Below are 18,814 nucleotides of genomic sequence, written 5' to 3'. Positions count from 1 at the left end.
GTACCTTACGGTATGTGTCATTACAGGTTGAGTATCTTTTATCTGGAATTCCAAAATCCAAAGTATTCCAAAAGCTAAACGTTTTTGAGCTACAAAACAAGTAGCATAGTATGGTTGTTGTGTCCCTTCAAGTCATGTACAACTTTATGAGACCCTAAGGTGACCCTATCACAGGATTTTCTTGGCACGTTTCTTCAGAGGGAGTTTCCCATTGCCATCCCCTGAGGCTATGAGAATGTGAATTGCCCAAGTTCACCCAGTGGGTTACATGACTTAGCAGGGATTCAAACCCTGGTCTCCAGAGCCATAGTCCAACACTGAAACCACTACATCACATTGGCTCTCAGCATAGTATGTACATATACTATACAAATGAGTCTGGAGAGAGGATTTGTGAAATGGCAGGAATCTACACCTTCTGCCATTTCACAGATCCTTAGCATCTCTCCTGACTCATTATGTCTCGTTATGCTAATATAATAATAATAGATTTATTTTTATCCCGCTTTTCCGCGATGATCAAAGCGGCATACAGATTAAAATTCCAACATAAAAATACATATCGATAAAAACAATGTAAAAAATATCACATTAAAAGCTATTACACAGCCAGCTTGCTTGAATTGATCCAAAAACATTGCGAAAATAGTTACACAATAGGGGGAGAGGGCATAATATGACATCTCATGGGGGGAAAGCTTCGTGAAAGAAAAAGGTCTTAAGGTTCTTTCTGAAAAGGTCCAGGGAGGTGGTGGAACGGAGCTCGTTGGGAAGGTTGTTCCACATTTTTGGGGCCGAGATGGAAAAGGCCCTTTGCGAGGTCACCAAATATTGTGCAGTTGGGACCTTCAGCAGATTCTTCCTGGCTGACCTGAGTGTGCGGGGCGGATTATATGGGGGGAGGCGGTCCTCCAAGTACCCTGGGCCCAAACCATTTAGGGCTTTATAGGTAATTACCAACACCTTGTATTGGCCCGGAAGCGAATAGGCAGCCAATGGAGATCTTTTAGGATAAGTGTTATATGGTCTGCCCTAGAACATCCAGTGACCAATCTCGCAGCCATGTTCTGCACTAATTGAAGCTTCCAGGTTTGGTACAAGGATTGCCCCATGTAGAGCGCATTACAGAAATCCAATCGAGAGGTTACCAGAGCGTGTACTAAGTTTCAAGGTCCCCCCGGTCCAGGCAGAGTAACAGCTGGCGTATCAGCCAAAGCTGATAACAAGCACCTCTGACTGTCGCATCCACCTGAGATGTCAGTTTGAGCGACGAGTCCAGAAGCACTCCCAAGCTGCGAACTGAGTCCTTCAGGGGGAGCGTGACCCCATTCAGGTCAGGTGGACAAATTTCACTAACCGGGCCTTGGGAACCTATCACTAGTACTTCCATTTTCTCTGGATTCAGGCTGAGTTTGTTTTCCCTCATCCAGCCCATTACCAACTCCAAGCAGGCATTTAGAGGAGAGATGCCATCCCTAGTCACTGCATCAGTCGGGGACACAGAGAAGCAAATCTGGGTGTCATCAGTGTACTGATAACACCGCGCCCCGTGTCTCCGGATGATCTCTCCCCGCGGTTTCATGTAAATGTTGAATAGCATGGGGGACAGAATAGCTTTTTGAGGGACACCAGATGTAAGTTCCCTCTTGTCGAAGCAAGAGTCCCCCAACTGCACCATCTGGAATCTGCCCGAGAGGTAGGAACGGAACCACTGGAGCGCAGTGCCCCCGATACCTAACTCCCTCAGGCGTTCCAGAAGGATACCATGGTCAATGGTATCGAAAGCCGCTGAGATATCCAAAAGCACTAACAATGACACGCTTCCCCTGTCCATGCCCAGACAGAGATCACCGACTAAGGCGACCATGGCAGTCTCAACTCCATAGCCCGCCCGGAAACCAGTTTGAAATGGGTCAAGAAAATCTGTTTCATCCAAGATCGCTTGGAGTTGGAAGGCAACTGCTCTCTCGATCACCTTTCCCAAAAAAAGGCAGCAGCGACACAGGCCAATAATTGTTATGTATCAGGAGGTCTAAGGAGGTCTTTTTTAGCAGAGGTTTAACTACTGCTAATTTCAGGCTAGATGGAAACCACCCCTCGCTAAAAGATGTATTAATTATGCGGTGCAACATAGATGTTACCGCAGTTCCCCCCTGAGCTGCCAGCCATGAGGGGCAGGGATCAAGAGAGCATGTAGTCTTCCTAACGCTTCCAAGAATCTTGTCCACTTCCTCAGTACTCACAAACTCAAAGTGATCCAGTTTAACAGAGTCCATGGAAGCTCTGGACACCTCTCTTATAGGTTCTGAAGAAATACTGGCGTCGAGATCAGCCCTTATCCGAGAGATTTTATCCGCGAAGAAGTTGTTAAATTTGTCACAGCAGGCTTTAGATGGCTCTAAAATGGCGTTCAGGGAGGGGGGCAGTTGTGTTAGCTCCCTCACTATCCTGAACAGCTCTGCCGGATGTGACTCCGCTGACGCAATACGTGTAGCATAAAACGAATGTTTAGCTGCACTTATTGCCACTCCGTAAGCCTTCAAAAGAGACTCAAGGAGTGCCTTGTCAGCTAAGTGCTGATGTCTTCGCTAGTTGCACTCTAGTCGTTGCACAGCCCACTTCCTTTCCCTGAGATCTTCCGTATACCAGGGTTGCTTGTTGGAAGCAGGCCGGAAAGGACGCTTGGGAGTGATACTGTATATAGCCCTGGAGAGATCTTTATCCCAGATGTTAGTCAGGGCATCAACAGAATCGCCGTCAGTACCAACCATATACCCCTCTAAGGCTTCTTGGAACCTTTTGGGTTCCATCAGCCTTCGAGGATGGACCATCCTAGTAGGTCCTCCACCCCCGGGAGGGATATGGGTAGAAGCCTTGAGCTGAGCCTCAACCAGGAAATGGTCCGTCCATGATAGGGCAGAGATATTGCATACCTCTGCCCATGGAGTGTTCATGTCCGTACTAAAGACGACATCGAGTGTGTTACCAGCGCAATGCGTGGGCCCTGAGACCAATTGGGACAGACCCATGGCAGTCATGGTAGCCATGAACTCCCGAGCCGCACCTGTTGGACCTTGACTACCCTCGAAAGGGATGTTGAGGTCTCCCAGGACAAGAAGCCTGGGAGACACCAACACCAGTTCCAAGACCAGATGTGTCAGCTCGGCCAGGGAGTCTGTTAGCGCACGGGGTGGACGGTAGACCAACAGAATCCCCAGACTGTCCCTAGCCTTCAGGGTCAGGTAGATACACTCAGTGAAGTCGATTTACAGGACATGGTTCCTGGTAAAGGGAAGGGTGTTCTTATAGACCAAGGCAACACCGCCCCCTCGCCCACCTAACCTGATCTGGTCCTTGACTGAGTACCCAGCTGGAAGGGCCTGTGCCCACACTGCCTCACTCGCAGGCCCCAGCCCAGTCTCAGTAATGCAAGCCAGGTCGCAGTTCTTATCCTGTAAAAGATCATAAATTATGTGGGTCTTATTCCTCACAGACCTGGCATTGCACAGGAGCAGAGGCAGGGTTTGTGGTACAGTTGGACTGACCCTCAGTTCTCTTTGGTTAGGAGGGTGGATGGAAGGAGAGATAGATATTACACATCAATCTCACCTTCCTTTCTGTTGTAATTCCACGCTCCTACTGCCATATCTCCCCCTGCCCCACACTACTCCAATAGGAGCTCCTATTACATTGTCACAATCACCAACCACCTCCCCAAGCAATCCACACCCCATGCCAGCTTTCTCTCCCTCTAACGACATCACAACCCCAAGGCAGAGGAAGACATAAAACAACGTCATTCCCCTGTTGATGGAACTCAGCTAGCAACAACACCAACCCCCTATCCCTACTACGCAGCTGCGTAACTGTGCAGCTGCAGCGTTGCAGATGGTCCGGGCAGGCGTCCTCCAGGCTGTGCAGTTGTGCAGGGTCGACGACACAAACAAAGGCCCTGGAGGCGCAGCAACAGCAACAACAACGTCCGCTGGCCTCTGTTGGGGGCGGGATGGGGAGGGAACTGGCGAGCCGGCTTTATGACGTGCCGCTCTCACCTGGTCACGCCCCTCTTCACCCTTTCCCCAGCTGTTCCTGGCTCCGGCGGTGTTGCAGATGGTCCGGGCAGGCATCCTCCAGGCTGTGCAGTTGTGCAGGGTCGACAACAAACCAAGACCCTGGAGGTGCAGCAACAACAACATCCGCTGGCCTCTGTTGAGGGTGGGACGGGGAAGGAACCGGCAAGCCGGCTTTATGACGTGCCGCACTCACCTGGTCACGCCCCTCCTCGCCCTTTCCCAGCTGTTCCTGGCTCCGGCAGTGTTGCAGATGGTCCGGGCAGGCATCTGCAAGTACTGGCATTTCAAAATCTGCAAAAATCCAAAATACAGACCACTTCTGGTCCCTATGCATTTTGGGTAAGGGATACTCAACTTGTATATCTAAATGTTATTGGTTTTAAGTCAATATTTTAAATGTCAGGTGCAATGTGGTCCAAAAGTGATCATGTGCCTATTAACAGTGACATATGGCAAACATCTATTTTAGTCTATTGTTAATTTTTTCAGACTTGCATGCCATAACCTTCGGTATAGTAGGGTGCCTTTACAAGATCTAATAGATACTGTCCCAGCTTTTCTTCTATTTATCTTGAAAGCCTGTGCTTGTCATTATCAACTCCATTAAGGCCTAAAACTGATTTAAAGTACATGCTTAGCACTATAATGTAGCTTAGACTAATTAAACCTTCTCCTAGTGGTATACTTGCCAAGAGTAAGATGTAGCATATGTGAAAATCTTTCTAACAGCTTCTGTTGACACACCTTTTTTTCCCGCTCAAGCTCTCTTCAACTATGGAGGGAGCAGCCCTCCCCAAATTCACTTACCATCAAAACTGTCACTCCTCAGTCAGTCATCGGAAGCTAACTCTGAAGCGATAGAGGATCACCCTGTGTCTTGTACTAAATTTTGGCAAAAGGAGCACAAATATGTTTCATGTGAATATGGCATCACGCTTCCTGTCCTTTGAATACTCTGAAATACTTTGGAACTGAAGCACTGTGTTGTTTTAAAAGAGCCAGAGTAGAAATGTAATTTGATTGATTCTAAGCCTTTTCTACTTGCATAGCTAATTTCTTTGCAACAGTTTCCTGCCTGCAGAGAAAAGTTCAGTTCTATGTAATGGTCATAGGATAATTACTTTTAAATACCCTCTCATCATTGATTGGAGAAAATTATTGTGGGTGGATGGAGAATCCGTGTCTGCAGAGTGGAAATTGCCCACCCTTATCGTAATGTCTCTACAGTATTTTTGTATTCCAAGCATTTGTAATAGCAATTCATAATAAAATTAACAGAGTACTTTCCTCAATTAATTGGCAAGCTTCTTAAGTCACAGTTAGCTCATCTTATGCCCATTATTACCAGTGATCTCCACGTACTGTATCTAAAGGTGCCCTTAGCTGGCAGGAAGATATTTTTGAAAGCATCCTGTTTAATATACATAATACTAGAGCATAATACGTGTGAAAGTGTGGGGTGTAACCACAGTAAGTTAAAAGATGCAGTTATTAGCATCAGATAACTTCAGGCTTACAGGAACTGTGCTAGAATCCAATGAGATACAGTCAACTAAGAGAACTGTTTTCACTTGCAGAATCCATTGAGGGGAAGGGCCATTGTTTCCTGCCTACCAGTGTTTCCAGCAAGCCTCAAAGATATTCCCCAGAATGTTTTACCAAAATCCCCAGAATTCCCTAATATTTGTTATTGTTATTCAGTCAAAATTCCCGGAAAGAAATTAATTAAACCCCCCTGATTCTGGGGAATTCCCCAGAAATTGGCAACACTGCTGCCTACTGCAGCTTCTAATGCAAATGAAAACCCAGTCTGGAAGGCTGGGAAAAGCATCAAAGCCAATTTACAGATTGTGTGGAGGGCTCTAGAACAGATAAAAAAAAGTTCTACAAGGCTAGTAACTGGGTTCCAGTGTAACATTGGATGTAGGCCATTGCAAAATTCTTCCTCAGATGCATGGGGTGGAGTGGACCCATGCACCCCATACATATAAGGAAGTAGGCTCAGGTCATGCTCATGCTCCAGCTTCATTCTTTCAGTTAGTCTCAAAGGTGCTACAAGATCCCTTTGCATACTGATATTCCAGACTAACAAGGCTATGTAACTGATGATTTACACCTGGGGTTCTCAAACCTTTTATCCTTGTGACCCCCTTTACATCTACATACAGACTTCGCACCTCCCCCACTTGACATAGTACATGAATACAATTTTTTTGTTTGTTTAGTGTGCAAATTTTCATTTGCACATTCATGTCTATTCATATTTTAACATTTTATAATGAAATAACATTGTTCAAGATAGAACAGATTTATTTAAATAAATTCAACATTTAACTCAACATATGTATTACATTTTACACATTAAAAAGTTTGAGAAGAGGAGGGATCAGGGCTGCCAAGTCTACTGTCTCCCCCTTGAACAACTCTTGCACCACCACCCCTGGGGTGTCTTGCCCCACCATTTGAGAGCCACTGTTGTACACCTTTATAATAATTGTAAGCAATCTTGCATCAAACAATTCTATTAAAATTAGAGTGGAGTTTGGTTTTGACTGACTGCTAGAACCTAGACAAAAATGTTTCCCAGCTCTGACACTGCCATTCCTGAAGTAAGGAGGCTGTATATTAGTTTGTGCTTAAACATAAAGAAAACATGCAATTTCAAAAGCATTCATTCAACATACACATGTCACTAGTAGAGTAGGTGATATGTTTGGGAAATATATATGTTTCTACTTGATCCTACAAAATACTTACTATTCACATGTCTGTTTTATTATGTATTTTGTAACTGTGGTTTTCTTACTGGATAGTAATTTTTAAGGAGTAATATTATGATGCTTAATATTGTGAAATAGGCAGGAAAGCGTCACAAGTGGTATGGTGGAGAAGTTGCCCTAATTCAAATAGTGGCCACTGACTGCAACTTCATTTGGAAGTAGAGTTGAAACTTCCTCCTACATTTCTGTTTAAGCAGATAGTCAACTAAACAGATTCTAAACCAGAGATGTAAAATTTCTGAAAATTTTGGAGCCATGAGAGAAGGGAAATTCTATTTATTATTTTATATTCCTTTACAGCTTAAAGGTCACTTCGTTACTTAAAGAATGTAAAATGCATTGTACAGTGGTACCCCGGGATACGAAATACCCAGGTTACGAAATTTCTGGGATACGAAAAAATCCCATAGGAAATAATTGTTCCGGGTTACGAATGTTTTTTCGGGTTACGAAAAAAATTTTGGTGCTTTTTTCGGCTTTTTCACACGAAATCGCGGCTTTTCCCCATTAGCGCCTATGGCATTTCGGCTTGCGAATGCTTTTCGGGTTACGAAAGCGGCGGCGGAACGAATTAATTTCGTAACCCGAGGCACCACTGTATATAACTTGTTCTGCATAAAATGATTATATTTGATATATTCAAAGTACAATTTATTAAAAATATAATCGCAAATTGAATTTACTTTTAAAAATAAATTATTGTTTTGATTACAAATGGATCTACAAGGTCCTGAACCATGGGACACACCACAGAGAATTTGTTTGGTTTTGACAGTGTAAGGAACGGGGGTGAGGGGGATTCATTGCAGGTATGGAGATACTGTTAAGTCTACAAGGGCTGTCTTCTCCTAGGGAATTTGATTGGGGAACCCTTTAGAAACTCCAGTTGGTATGGATATAGTATTTTCCACTTCATTTTCCATTTAAGCTATTTTGGAGTCTAATTACATTCCATAAAAATATATATATAGTTCAGAATTTTTTTTAATTTGCAGGAATTTAAGGACTATTTTCTGGGTTCTTTATGGAAAAAATCATGAAAAAGGAGTTCTGCCCCCCATTTTTGTGGTCAAATGTTATTTTTTTATTTTTTTATTTGCTTTACTTGACTTCTCCAAACTAATTATTGTGTGTTTAAATATTTGCATTAAATTTGGGGGAATGGGTTTTGTTCCAAAATTTTTTAAAGGAACAAAATGTTTAGAACCTGGCTCTATTTCCCTCTTTCATGCAGATGGCAAACTCTATTAACCCAACATAGTAGTATTTGTATTGTCTTACTCTGAATTTTCTGATTTGGCAAATTGTGACACCTTAAAAACTAACAAGTTTTCCTTGGCACTGGATTTTGTTGACTGCACCCCAATGGGATGTATAGTGTTGTAAAATCGTTTGGAAGCCATTTTATGCGTTCAGTGCCTTTTCACTTTCATTAGTGGATGATTTGAAACCAGCTATAAATTTAGTCATTATTGGAATATTGAGGTGTCTTTGAGAAATTAGTTATTCACATTCATTAAAAATTATTATTATTATTATTATTATTATTATTATTATTATTATACTTTATTTATTTAGCACTGTAGATTTACACAGTGCTGTACATACAAACAATAAAATCGATAAAAATGAAACCTGCCAATGGCATACATTCTACAAAATACATATAAAACAATAGATAATAATACAAGATAGAATTAGATTTTAAAAAAGACAACAAATTAAAAAGATCAGATATCAAAAGTCAAATAAAATATCAATCTCAGATAACAATCAGATAAACAATCACACAATGCATGGGAATGCTTTCCTGAACAATATAGTCTTCAACTCAGTTTTGAAACTGGTTAAAGAAGTGATGAGGCTTGTGGCTCGTGGGAAAAGAAGGTTCCAGGAGTGAGGGGCAGCAAGTGAGAAGGGATGAATCTGGGACGAGGCAGTGGAAATCCTAGACTGGGACAGCAGACCTTGACTATCAGAACAGAGAGTACAAGTGGGAATGTGAGGAGAAAGAAATTCAGATAAAGCCCCATGCAGGGCTTTAAAAGTCAACAACAGAAGCTTATACTGAATATGGAAGGGGAAGGGGAGCCAATAAAGGGATGATAATAGAGGAGAAACATGGTCAAAACAGCGAGCGGATGTAATAATGCGTGCAGCTGAATGCTGGATGGAAATCAACAGATGAAGGAGAGAGAGAGGAAGTCCTGCCAGAGGAAGGTTACAATAATCTAGTTGCAAGTCCACAATTCAGCAGTAGAGGCTGAGAGAAATGGACAGATTTTAGCAATATTGTAGAGAAAGAATCTACAGGCCTTGGCTGTGGCCTGGATCTGGGGGATACACGACAGAGAAGAATCAAAAATAAAACCAAGACTATGGTCTTCCTGGACTGGTCAAATAGAAATGTCATCAACAGAAACAGAAAAGGAGTATTGAAGAGTAGACCTAGGTGGAAAAAGAAGAAGCTCTGTATTGGACATACTGAGCTTCACGTGTCGATGCCACATCTACTGAAAGACAGCTGTAGTAGTCGTAATAATAATAATAATAATAATAATAATAATAATAATAATAATAATATTTATTTGTATCCCGCCTCCTCCTGTATTGGATTGAGGTGGGTAACAGCAAACAAGAAAAATAAAATCAAACATGAGTATCAGTAGATAAAAGCATAACAGGACATATTAAATCCTAGTTCCCCTATCTCCCTCCCTCCCTAAAATACCATTAAAAAACAATTCCCAATAAAATGGTTAATAAAATAGATTGAGATCAAAGTCCAGTGGGTACAGCTAAACAAAAGGAGAGTGAAAATTCTGAGGAGATCACTTTGGGAAGGCCTGCCAGAAGAGATCCGTTTTTATTGCCTTCTTAAAGGCCTCCAAAGATGTTAGATGGCGGATTTCATCTGGCAGGTCATTCCAGATTTTTGGAGCGGCAACAGAGAACGTCCTCTGGGAAGTCGTCTTCAGTCTAGTTCTCTCTAACTAGAGTAGGTTCTTCCCAGAGGAACTGAGAGTGTGGGAAGGATTGTATGGGAGGAGGCGTTCCCTCAGGTAAATTGGGCCCAAGCCATGTAGGGTTTGATAGGTAATAACCAACACCCGGAAGCTAATGGGCAGACAGTGTAGGGATTTTAAGATAGGTGTAATAGAATCAAATTTGGAACTCCCTGTCACCAATCTGGCTGCCATATTTTGGACCAGTTGCAGCCTCTGAACGTGGTATAAGGGTTGCCCCATGTAGAGCACATTGCAGAAATCAAGACAAGAGGTTACCACGAATGTACAACCGTTTCTAGGTTTTCCCGTTCCAGGAAGGGTCGTAGCTGGCGAATCAGCTGAAGCTGATAATGGGCGCTCCTGGCTGTCACATCCACATGGGATGACAGCCAAAGCGACAAGTCCAAGAGCACCCCCAAGCTACGAACACAGTCCTTATTTATTTATTTACTTCCTTTAGGGAAGTGTGACCCCGTCTAGAACTGGAGAGCTTATCACCATAGCCAGTTTGGAATTGCCTATAGCGAGTACCTCCGTTTTATTTGGATTCAATTTAATTGAATTTTATTTAATTTAATTTTCCCTCATTACTGACTTCAGGCAGTCATTCAGAGGGGAGATGCCATCCTTGGTTACTGGAGCAGTCTGAGACATGGAGAAACAAATTTGGGTGTCATCAGTGTACTGATAACACCCCACCCCATGTCTCCAGATGATCTCACCCAGCGGCTTCATGTAAATGTTGAATAGCATTGGCGACAGTATCGCGCCCTGAGGGACGCCCAATTTGAGTTCCCTCTTGGCCGAACAACTGTCACTAAGTGACACCATCTGGAACCTGGCTGAGAGATAGGACCGGAACCACTGTAGAGCAGTGCCTCCGATTCCTAATTCCCTAAGGCGCTTCAGAAGGATACCATGGTCTATAGTATCGAAGGCCTCTGAGAGGTTCAAGAGTGCCAACAGGGCCACATTTGCCCTGTCGAGGCACAGATGGAGATCATCAACCAAAACGACCATGGCTGTCTCCACTCCATATCCTGACCTGAAGCCAGTTTGAAATGGATCAAGATAATTGGTGTCATCCAAGACTGCATGGAGTTGGTTGGCAACTGCCCTCTCGATCACCTTGCCCAAAAATGGTAGAAGAGATACCAGCCGGTAGTTAGCTATCTCAGGGGATCAAGGGAAGGCTTTTTAAGAATAGGTTTGACTGCAGCCTATGTAAGACAAGATGAAACTTGCTGTTCAAGACCCGGAGAAAGGTCAGGGGTGGAAAGATACAGCTGAGTGTCATTGGAGTACAAATGATAGGAAAAGCCAAAATAACTAATGAGCTTTCCTAGGGACAATGTGTAGAGAGAAAACAAAAGGGGACCTAGAACAGAGCCCTGGGGAACTCCAACAATAACGGAACAGAAGACGAAGCTTGACCACCCATGACCACTGCAAAAGATCTATCTGACAAATAAGATCTAAACCAGTAAAAAGAAGAAGAAGAAGAAGAAGAAGAAGAAGAAGAAGAAGAAGAAGTCGTCTAATGTAAATCTGAAACTGTCACTTCATTATTTTTACATCTGTTTGCTTTGAATTAAGGCAAGCATCTTGGCATAAAAATCTGTCATGTTCTTTATTTAATGTTCTCTATTATAAGTTGGCATGCATGGCTGAAGTAAGCTTAATAGGAGTTTGGTTTTTCTCATTTTCCTGTTTGCTAGGTAATAAAACCCAAACACTGCAGAAGTACAAGAACATTTTAGAGTCAACCAGACAGTGCTTCATCCATCCCCCCCCTCAAAAAAATAAAGTACTGTATTGCTGAAATGTCAGTCTGTTGTCCCCTTTAGAAGAAGCATATTTATACATATTATTTTCTCATAGTACAGTGGCTAACTAGAACTATAATTTCTAACTTAATTTTTGTTGGATCTTAGTCCCTTTCAGGATGGATAAACGAAGCATTTATCTTCACACCATGGGGTTTTTCTAGATCTATAATAAGATTTTCCTCATCAACCAATTTGTATAAGAGTACTATTGAGCTTTACAAACACCTTTACTCTTGAATCATAAACTTTCTTTGCTCAGATGGGTAAAAATTCCTGGTGAATATGGCTGATTTTGCTATCTGACATATCATTCTCTATTTTATTTGCCTTACAATATTGTAAACAATCAAAATCCACTAAAATGTAAACTTGTCATATCTAGTCTATTCACTGATTAAAATAAGGAGAATCTTACAATTGAGGTTCTCCCATAAATGAATGTGGGGCTGGATCCTTCTCACATTAGTCATGCTTAAAATAGACCCATTGTAATCAATAGGTATTCAGTTAAGACCAACCTTAGTCCCATTGATTTTAGTATGCCTACTGTAAGTATGACTAAGGGCCTATATGCACAGACAGGATACCATGGGCCAAACATGCTATCCCGCCTGTGGTTCCAACCCGTTTCCAATCTTGGGCCACCACCCTTTATCTGCCACCACCATGGCGATATTCCCTCTCAAAACTCCTGCCATGGCCCATAAGAGCAGAAACAAGGCACCTGGCTTCACCCACATTGCTTGGTGCACCCTTCCAACCCCACAGACTATGACTGAGGCCTTCAGAGGGAACACGGCGGCAGCAGGTAAGGGGTGTGTGCAGCCGTGTGGTCTGTTGGCTATCGCAACACAATTTCTAGGAAACAGTTTGTCTCCTTCTAAGGACCTTTTGGCATCGGGTCTAGCTGATCCTGGCCTGGGGCTGTTGACTTGCGTTATCTGTACAGGACAATTCTAGACCGGGGAGAATACTGGCCTTTTGGTCCATGCATTCAGTCCCCCAATCTGTATCTAAATCATGGTCCCTACCCAAAGTAACGTTTTAATATGTAAGCATTTTTACTAGAGTGAAAGTGAATACATATCTTTTAGTGTTTTGCATACATTTACTTTTGTTGTTGTTGTTGTTGTGTACCTTCAAGTTGTTTCAGATGTATGGCGACCCAAAGTTGAACCTATCATGGGAGTTTCTTGGAAAGTTTCTTCAGAGGGGGTTTGTCATTGCCATCCTCTGAGGCTGAGAGAGTGTGACTTGCCCATGGTCACTCAGTGGCTGAGCTGGGATTCGACCCCTGGTCTCCAAAGTCATAGTTCAACACTCAAACACTATACTACACTGGCTCTATTGCTGTTTAATGGACCAGAATGGTTTGGAATTGACATTCTTCCAAAGACTTTTAACATCCAGCATCTTTTTGGGCACAATATAGACAAGTGGTGACTGCATGGAGCCACATTCAGATTGCTTCATGAGGCAGCTGCTCCACTGGCCAATCCCTTAGTGTTTTGCAGCTTGTGATTTGGCTCTGATGATTTTTTTTTCTTCCTGTTGCTGTAAGCTGTCAGAACCAGGTGCATGAAAGAGATCATTATTAGGGAAAGAACCATAGCTTATAGTTCTTTCTCAGTACCTGTTTCTGCTGTTGTATGCCTTCACAAGGTTTTTGCTGTAATTACTGTAGAGTTAATAGTGCAGAAAGTTATGCTTCCAAGGCTGTAAATGTTGAAAATTAAACTGTATGTCATCCCAGCCTAGACTGCAAGGGAAATACCAACATTCTTAACTTGTGTGTTTGTAAAAAGTAATGGCTTTATTTGCAAAGTTCAAAAGCTCATTTTCCAGTTCTGTTCTCTTGTCATATTCATCAGAGCCATCAAAAATATGTTAAACTCCCAGTGAATTATCTAGTCTTCTCCAGGTATGAATCCTATTAAAATATTACTTACTCCAGAGAAGCCAGAAAAACAAGAAATATTTTAGCCTTTACTGGTTTTATTTTTTTTAAAGAGCTATCTCCTACTAAGGATAATACATCTTGAAATACTCAAAACAAAACACAGCTTGAAACAAGTAAGGGGAAACTGGAATGTCATGAGGAAAGGGTAGGGGAACACATTTTTAGCCAGTTGCCTAATATCTTCCTATCGTGTAGTCTATACTGCTCTGTGATGTTCATATAACATAGCCTGGACTGTGTATAGATCGAGTAGTCTTCTTTTTGCAAACAAAATGGTCTTCCATCTAAGATGGAATGTCATTGCAGGCCTAGGTTAATGAGACTTATTGGTGAAAGTTGGTGGGGATCTAATACAGCCCCCTTAATTTCAAATGGTAAGTTTAATTTATGTGCTACCAGAGTGTAGTGTAGCTAAGACTATAAAAAAGTAAATAAAAAGAATCTTGGTAGATCAGACCAGTGTTTTTCTAATCTAGCTCTCTGTTTCCCACAATAGCCATGCCAATGAAATACCTATGGGAAGAGCAAAATCAGGGCATGAAGGAAATTGTTTAACAATGCTTGCGTTGTTTGCTTGAAGAATTTCCTCCTCTCCACTTGGAATATGGGAGGGGAGAGTTTAAAACAAATTAGATACCTGCACAGCTTAAGTGGAAATGAAAATCTGACTACTTTAGTTCAGTGAGATTGCTCGTATTGTGTGTCAATCCATTTTAAATGTTCAGTGTACAACTTTGGAAACTTGTGAAGATAGGGTGAAACAATACTAAAACAGAACCCCACATAATGTTTTGGAGAACATATAATAATCTGTGAGTCTTGTTACTTCATAGTACATAGAAGTGATGATGGAGAATGTATAGGTGACATCTACACATCCATTCCGTATTTACTTGTGTATATGTATGTGTGCATGAGCCTTGAACTCAGTTGTTGACTTATGTAACCCCATGGATTTCATAGAGTTTTCTTAGGCAAGGAATACTCACAGGTGGTTTGCCAGTTCCTTCTTCTGAAATACAGCCTACAGCATCTGATATTCATTGAGAATCTCCCTGCTTAGCTTTCAGAATCAGACAGGATCCAGCGCATTTAGGGTTTTTACCTTCCAGTAAATACCCTCCAGAAAGCCAGCATGGCGTAATGGTTTGAGCATTGGATTATGACTCGAGATCAGGATTCTATTTCCCACTTGACCATGGAAACCCACTGGGTGACCTTTGGTGCATCACACACTCTCAGACCCAGAAAACCCCGTGATAGAGTCACCATAGGTTGGGGACAACTTGAAGGCACAGAACAACAACAAATACTCTCCAAATGTAAAACATTCCCTCGTCTTCCAGAACCAATTATGGTGAGTCCTTGGTTTCTACTGGGATTTGGTTCCAGGATCCCCTGGGAACACCAAAATCCATGGATGCTCAAGTCTCATTAAATAAGTGGTGTCCTTTATATAAAATGGCAAAATAAGGTTTACTTTTTACAGTTTGTTTTGAATATTTTCAAGCCATGGATGGCTGAATCTGTGGGTTAAAAATCCATGGCTGTGGATGGCCAACTGTAGTTAGCTCATTTATTTGTTACGTTTACATCCTTTGACTTTATGATGGTGGTTTTGAAGCTGTTCTGGGGGCTAATGAACCCTCTGTCTCTTTGGGAGCTTATCTAGGCTTCTCTGGCTGAATTAATACTGACTGGCAAATTTCTGTGAAAGGCAACTTGGCAGCTCTGCAGTTTTTCCCCTTCTATGCACAGCCTGGGGGAATGTTGAGCTTGTGTCAGAGTGTGCTCTCAGGCTTGGCAGCCCTCCTGTGAGTTAACTGTGCATCTGAGAACATATCCCAGAATTCCCTATGATCTGAAAGGGTTTCTTTGCCAGGCCAACTGATTTTTTTAAAACCGGCTCTAAAGGAGCTGGCTATGACATACATATGCTTTCCACATTGTTTCCCAGAATTATTCAGGAAGTAATTTTGGCCAATCTGGTAGCAGTTGCATCCTTTTAAAATAAAGTAGCCAACATCATCCTGTCTATGGAGCTTGTAACTAAAATTCTGCTATAGCTACTTACTTTATGAAACAGAGATGTGACTGGTTATCCCAAAGAAGCAGGTGAATATTTGTTTCCGAAAACCCAATTCAAGTGGTATCAGCCAAAAGTTTTTTTCTCCAGCCCCAGCTTGCCTGACTCCAGCAGCATGTTCCAGAATCCTCTGTGACAGCATACAGGATTTTGGGACACCCTTGTTTCATGAAGGAGTGTCTGTACATTGACTCACTCACAGTGTTCCCTCCCCCCCCCCCCAAATATCTTGAGTCTGACAGGCATGTTTTTCAACCTAAGCAGTCTGTGCAGGTAGTAAATGTGCCACAAATGTATTCAAAGTTTAACATCCTTTTCATCTGAAATATTTAGGAAGAGAACTGCACATAAGTATGGAAAGAATTCTGAAGTGTGTTAAAAATTTCTATAGAATTGGATTCTTGTGAAAATGCTCCTCTTGATTCAAGATCATGTGTAGAATTTGAGTTTGATGTTAGTTACTTGAGCAGAGGCTATAAATTCAGGAGTTGCTGGGGTGAAAGTCCTTTTATAGGAGAGAATTCCAGGAAGTAGTTATCTCTCCTGCTCTGTATCTCTGTCCACAGTGTTTCCACTGAACTAAGAACTCTCTAGTAAACATTTTTACAGTTCTACCTGTCCTGAAATGAACAGAGCTGAATCAACAATCAGGACTTGTTCCTCCCTTATAATTTATGTTCCTGCTTTCTTTCAGTGTGTAAATGCATAAAACATAACAGCTAGCCAAAGCCCCAGCAGTTGGTTACTAGCAGTTAAGTTATGAAAGTAAAAATCTGTGAGGGTTCCTGAGTTCAAGTGTATCTTACATTCTCTTTCAAAGGGGGCAGGTGTAGTATAAAACAGTGGTGATCTTAAAATCTTGCTATGTATATTCCATAGTCATTATTCATTTATTTAAATATTTTACACTGATCTTTTAGCCCAAGGCAACTTCTGCATGTAGGCAAGCACTGTCAAATATATCAAGGGTAGCCTGTCTATGTATGCAGGTAATTGTTTTAGTATATCACATCATATGGTATCAGTTTCTGAGCTCTTTAGACTTCTGTGAGCCAGCTTCATTAATACTGTGTTTTTAATTAAATTTGTTCCGGTCAAATTTTAATTCCAATATTTTTGTTGTTCTTGCTCATTATGCAGGAGCCCTTACCAAAGTGAAGGAAAGTAAGCGGCATGTAGAAGAAGGGAAGATGGAGGTCCAGAAGGCTGATGGGATTCAAGATCGCTGTAACATTATTTCTTTTGCCACCCTGGCAGAAATTCACCATTTCCACAAAATTCGAGTCAGGGACTTCAAATCACAGATGCAGCATTTTTTACAACAGCAAATACTTTTTTTCCAAAAAGTAACACAAAAATTAGAAGAAGCTCTTCACAAGTATGACAGTGTTTAATACTTCTTAATTTTTAGACTTTGACTGATGGATGTTTCTTGGCTTATGAATGGAATAGGCAACAGAGGCAAACACCGCTCTCAAATACCTGTTGACACCTCTTGAGATGCTTTACATCAGCTATTTTGTATCTGTTCTGGATTCCAGTTGAACCTAATCATTGCATAAGGAGGAAATAATTATGCGTATTTAGTGAGACTGTACTACAAATTGTAACTAAGTTATACTCCAAATGCCTACACTACCATTGTAATGTTTTTGAAATAATGATTATACTATTTGCCTTATTGCTTTTTTGAAATATGGTATTTTAGTGCATATGCTGTAGACCTCAAAACCTTTTGGGTCTTTAAGGAAGTTGGCAAGATAAAAGCCTACTTCAGATGCCTTTTTAAAATTCTCTTCAGTTTGAATTTTCTAAATTCAAACAATTCTCTGTTTACAAATTCTTATTAGAGCAGCTAAGCTATTTTGTGCCTTTAGACTTAACAACTTTTCATTATTATTTTTTTCTAGTACACATTTTTATGACTGATTGAATGAAGGATTGGCACCCCTGACTGGGCCTGAATTCAAACCTCATAATGACTGAAAAGTAACTAGACCTGTAACTTGCACACTAGATATTAGGAAAAATGTTGACTGAAAGAAAGAACTTAAAATCATTTTGGACTTTGTACTGATTAAAAATACTATTTATTGTTTGTACCAGGACCTTAAACACACAAGTGAGAATGCAGCACTGCTGTAGTTCCTTTCTTAACATGGCACCATAAAACCTTTCAGTGTAATTCATCTTTAAATAGAAACTTGGACCACTTATCTAATAAAAAATATTGAAGTATATTAGTGGAAGGAAAGCAGAGGATCAGTGGTTTACCCTTGTACAAAGTGTGTATTATTGGCAAGTCTTGTGTGGCTGTTGATTTATTTCTCTTTAAATGTGGCGCTGTATTGTCACGACTTGAAGCTGTTACAGATCACAAATTGTCATTGCTATTTAGTGAAATTACTGGTTGCTTAGGAGGAAAATATTAAAATAGGGAGCAGAGGTGCCAATTGGGAGAATGCATTTTCCTTGTCTGTTTTCCCTCCCCACATTCCAAATCATACACACTAACACACACTAGGTGGCTTTTTCCCTTGTAGGATTTCAAAATGTCCAACCGGTAATCATTTGGGAACACCCCAAAATGTACATTCCTATATGTGAGGTCATAATTATAGTACGAACTGTGAGGAATTTGTCTGTAGAATTCTGCAGATTTCATCTGCTCCTATGCAACTTGGACATCTGTGAGTGTTTTTGGTACACTCACCAGTTTTCAGCAAATCCATCAGGCCTTTTACACCTTTACAGTGCTCTCTGATCATCGGATTGTACAAGAACTTCCACAAATGTTGTTTTTGGCAATAAATCACATACCATTAAAACCAATAATTGTTCTCAGGTGATTACCATCTCTTTTGACCCTTCCTCCCCCTGCCCCCATTTATTTTGTGATTATCTGTCAGATTTCTTCGTTCATTGTAATACAGTTTTCATTTTTACAATGGTTCAGTTATGGGAGAATGCCAGTATTTTCCACAATTCAGTATGTTTATGATGTAAATATTTTTTTTCTTTCCCAAGTTGAAAATCAAAACAAGGACAAGAGGGGCCTCACCCTTTCAGATATACTAA

The 18,814-nt window shown here is 41.3% G+C and overlaps 1 protein-coding gene across 1 annotated transcript in view; it reads left to right on the top strand.

The window, feature by feature from the left end:
• The window catches only part of SNX18 (sorting nexin 18), a 28,946-nt gene extending 10,375 nt beyond the window's left edge, over nucleotides 1-18,571 (top strand). The window contains exon 2 of the mRNA XM_042447963.1: nucleotides 16,877-18,571. Coding sequence (XP_042303897.1) covers nucleotides 16,877-17,130 — 254 coding nt within the window. The 3' untranslated portion in view covers nucleotides 17,131-18,571. The remainder of the gene's footprint in view (nucleotides 1-16,876) is intronic.
• Nucleotides 18,572-18,814: the final 243 nt, after the last annotated feature.

This window comes from Sceloporus undulatus, chromosome 2, assembly GCF_019175285.1.
Source record: "Sceloporus undulatus isolate JIND9_A2432 ecotype Alabama chromosome 2, SceUnd_v1.1, whole genome shotgun sequence".
Taxonomy (NCBI): Eukaryota; Metazoa; Chordata; class Lepidosauria; order Squamata; family Phrynosomatidae; genus Sceloporus; species Sceloporus undulatus.
This window is presented reverse-complemented; position numbering and strand designations above follow the sequence as displayed.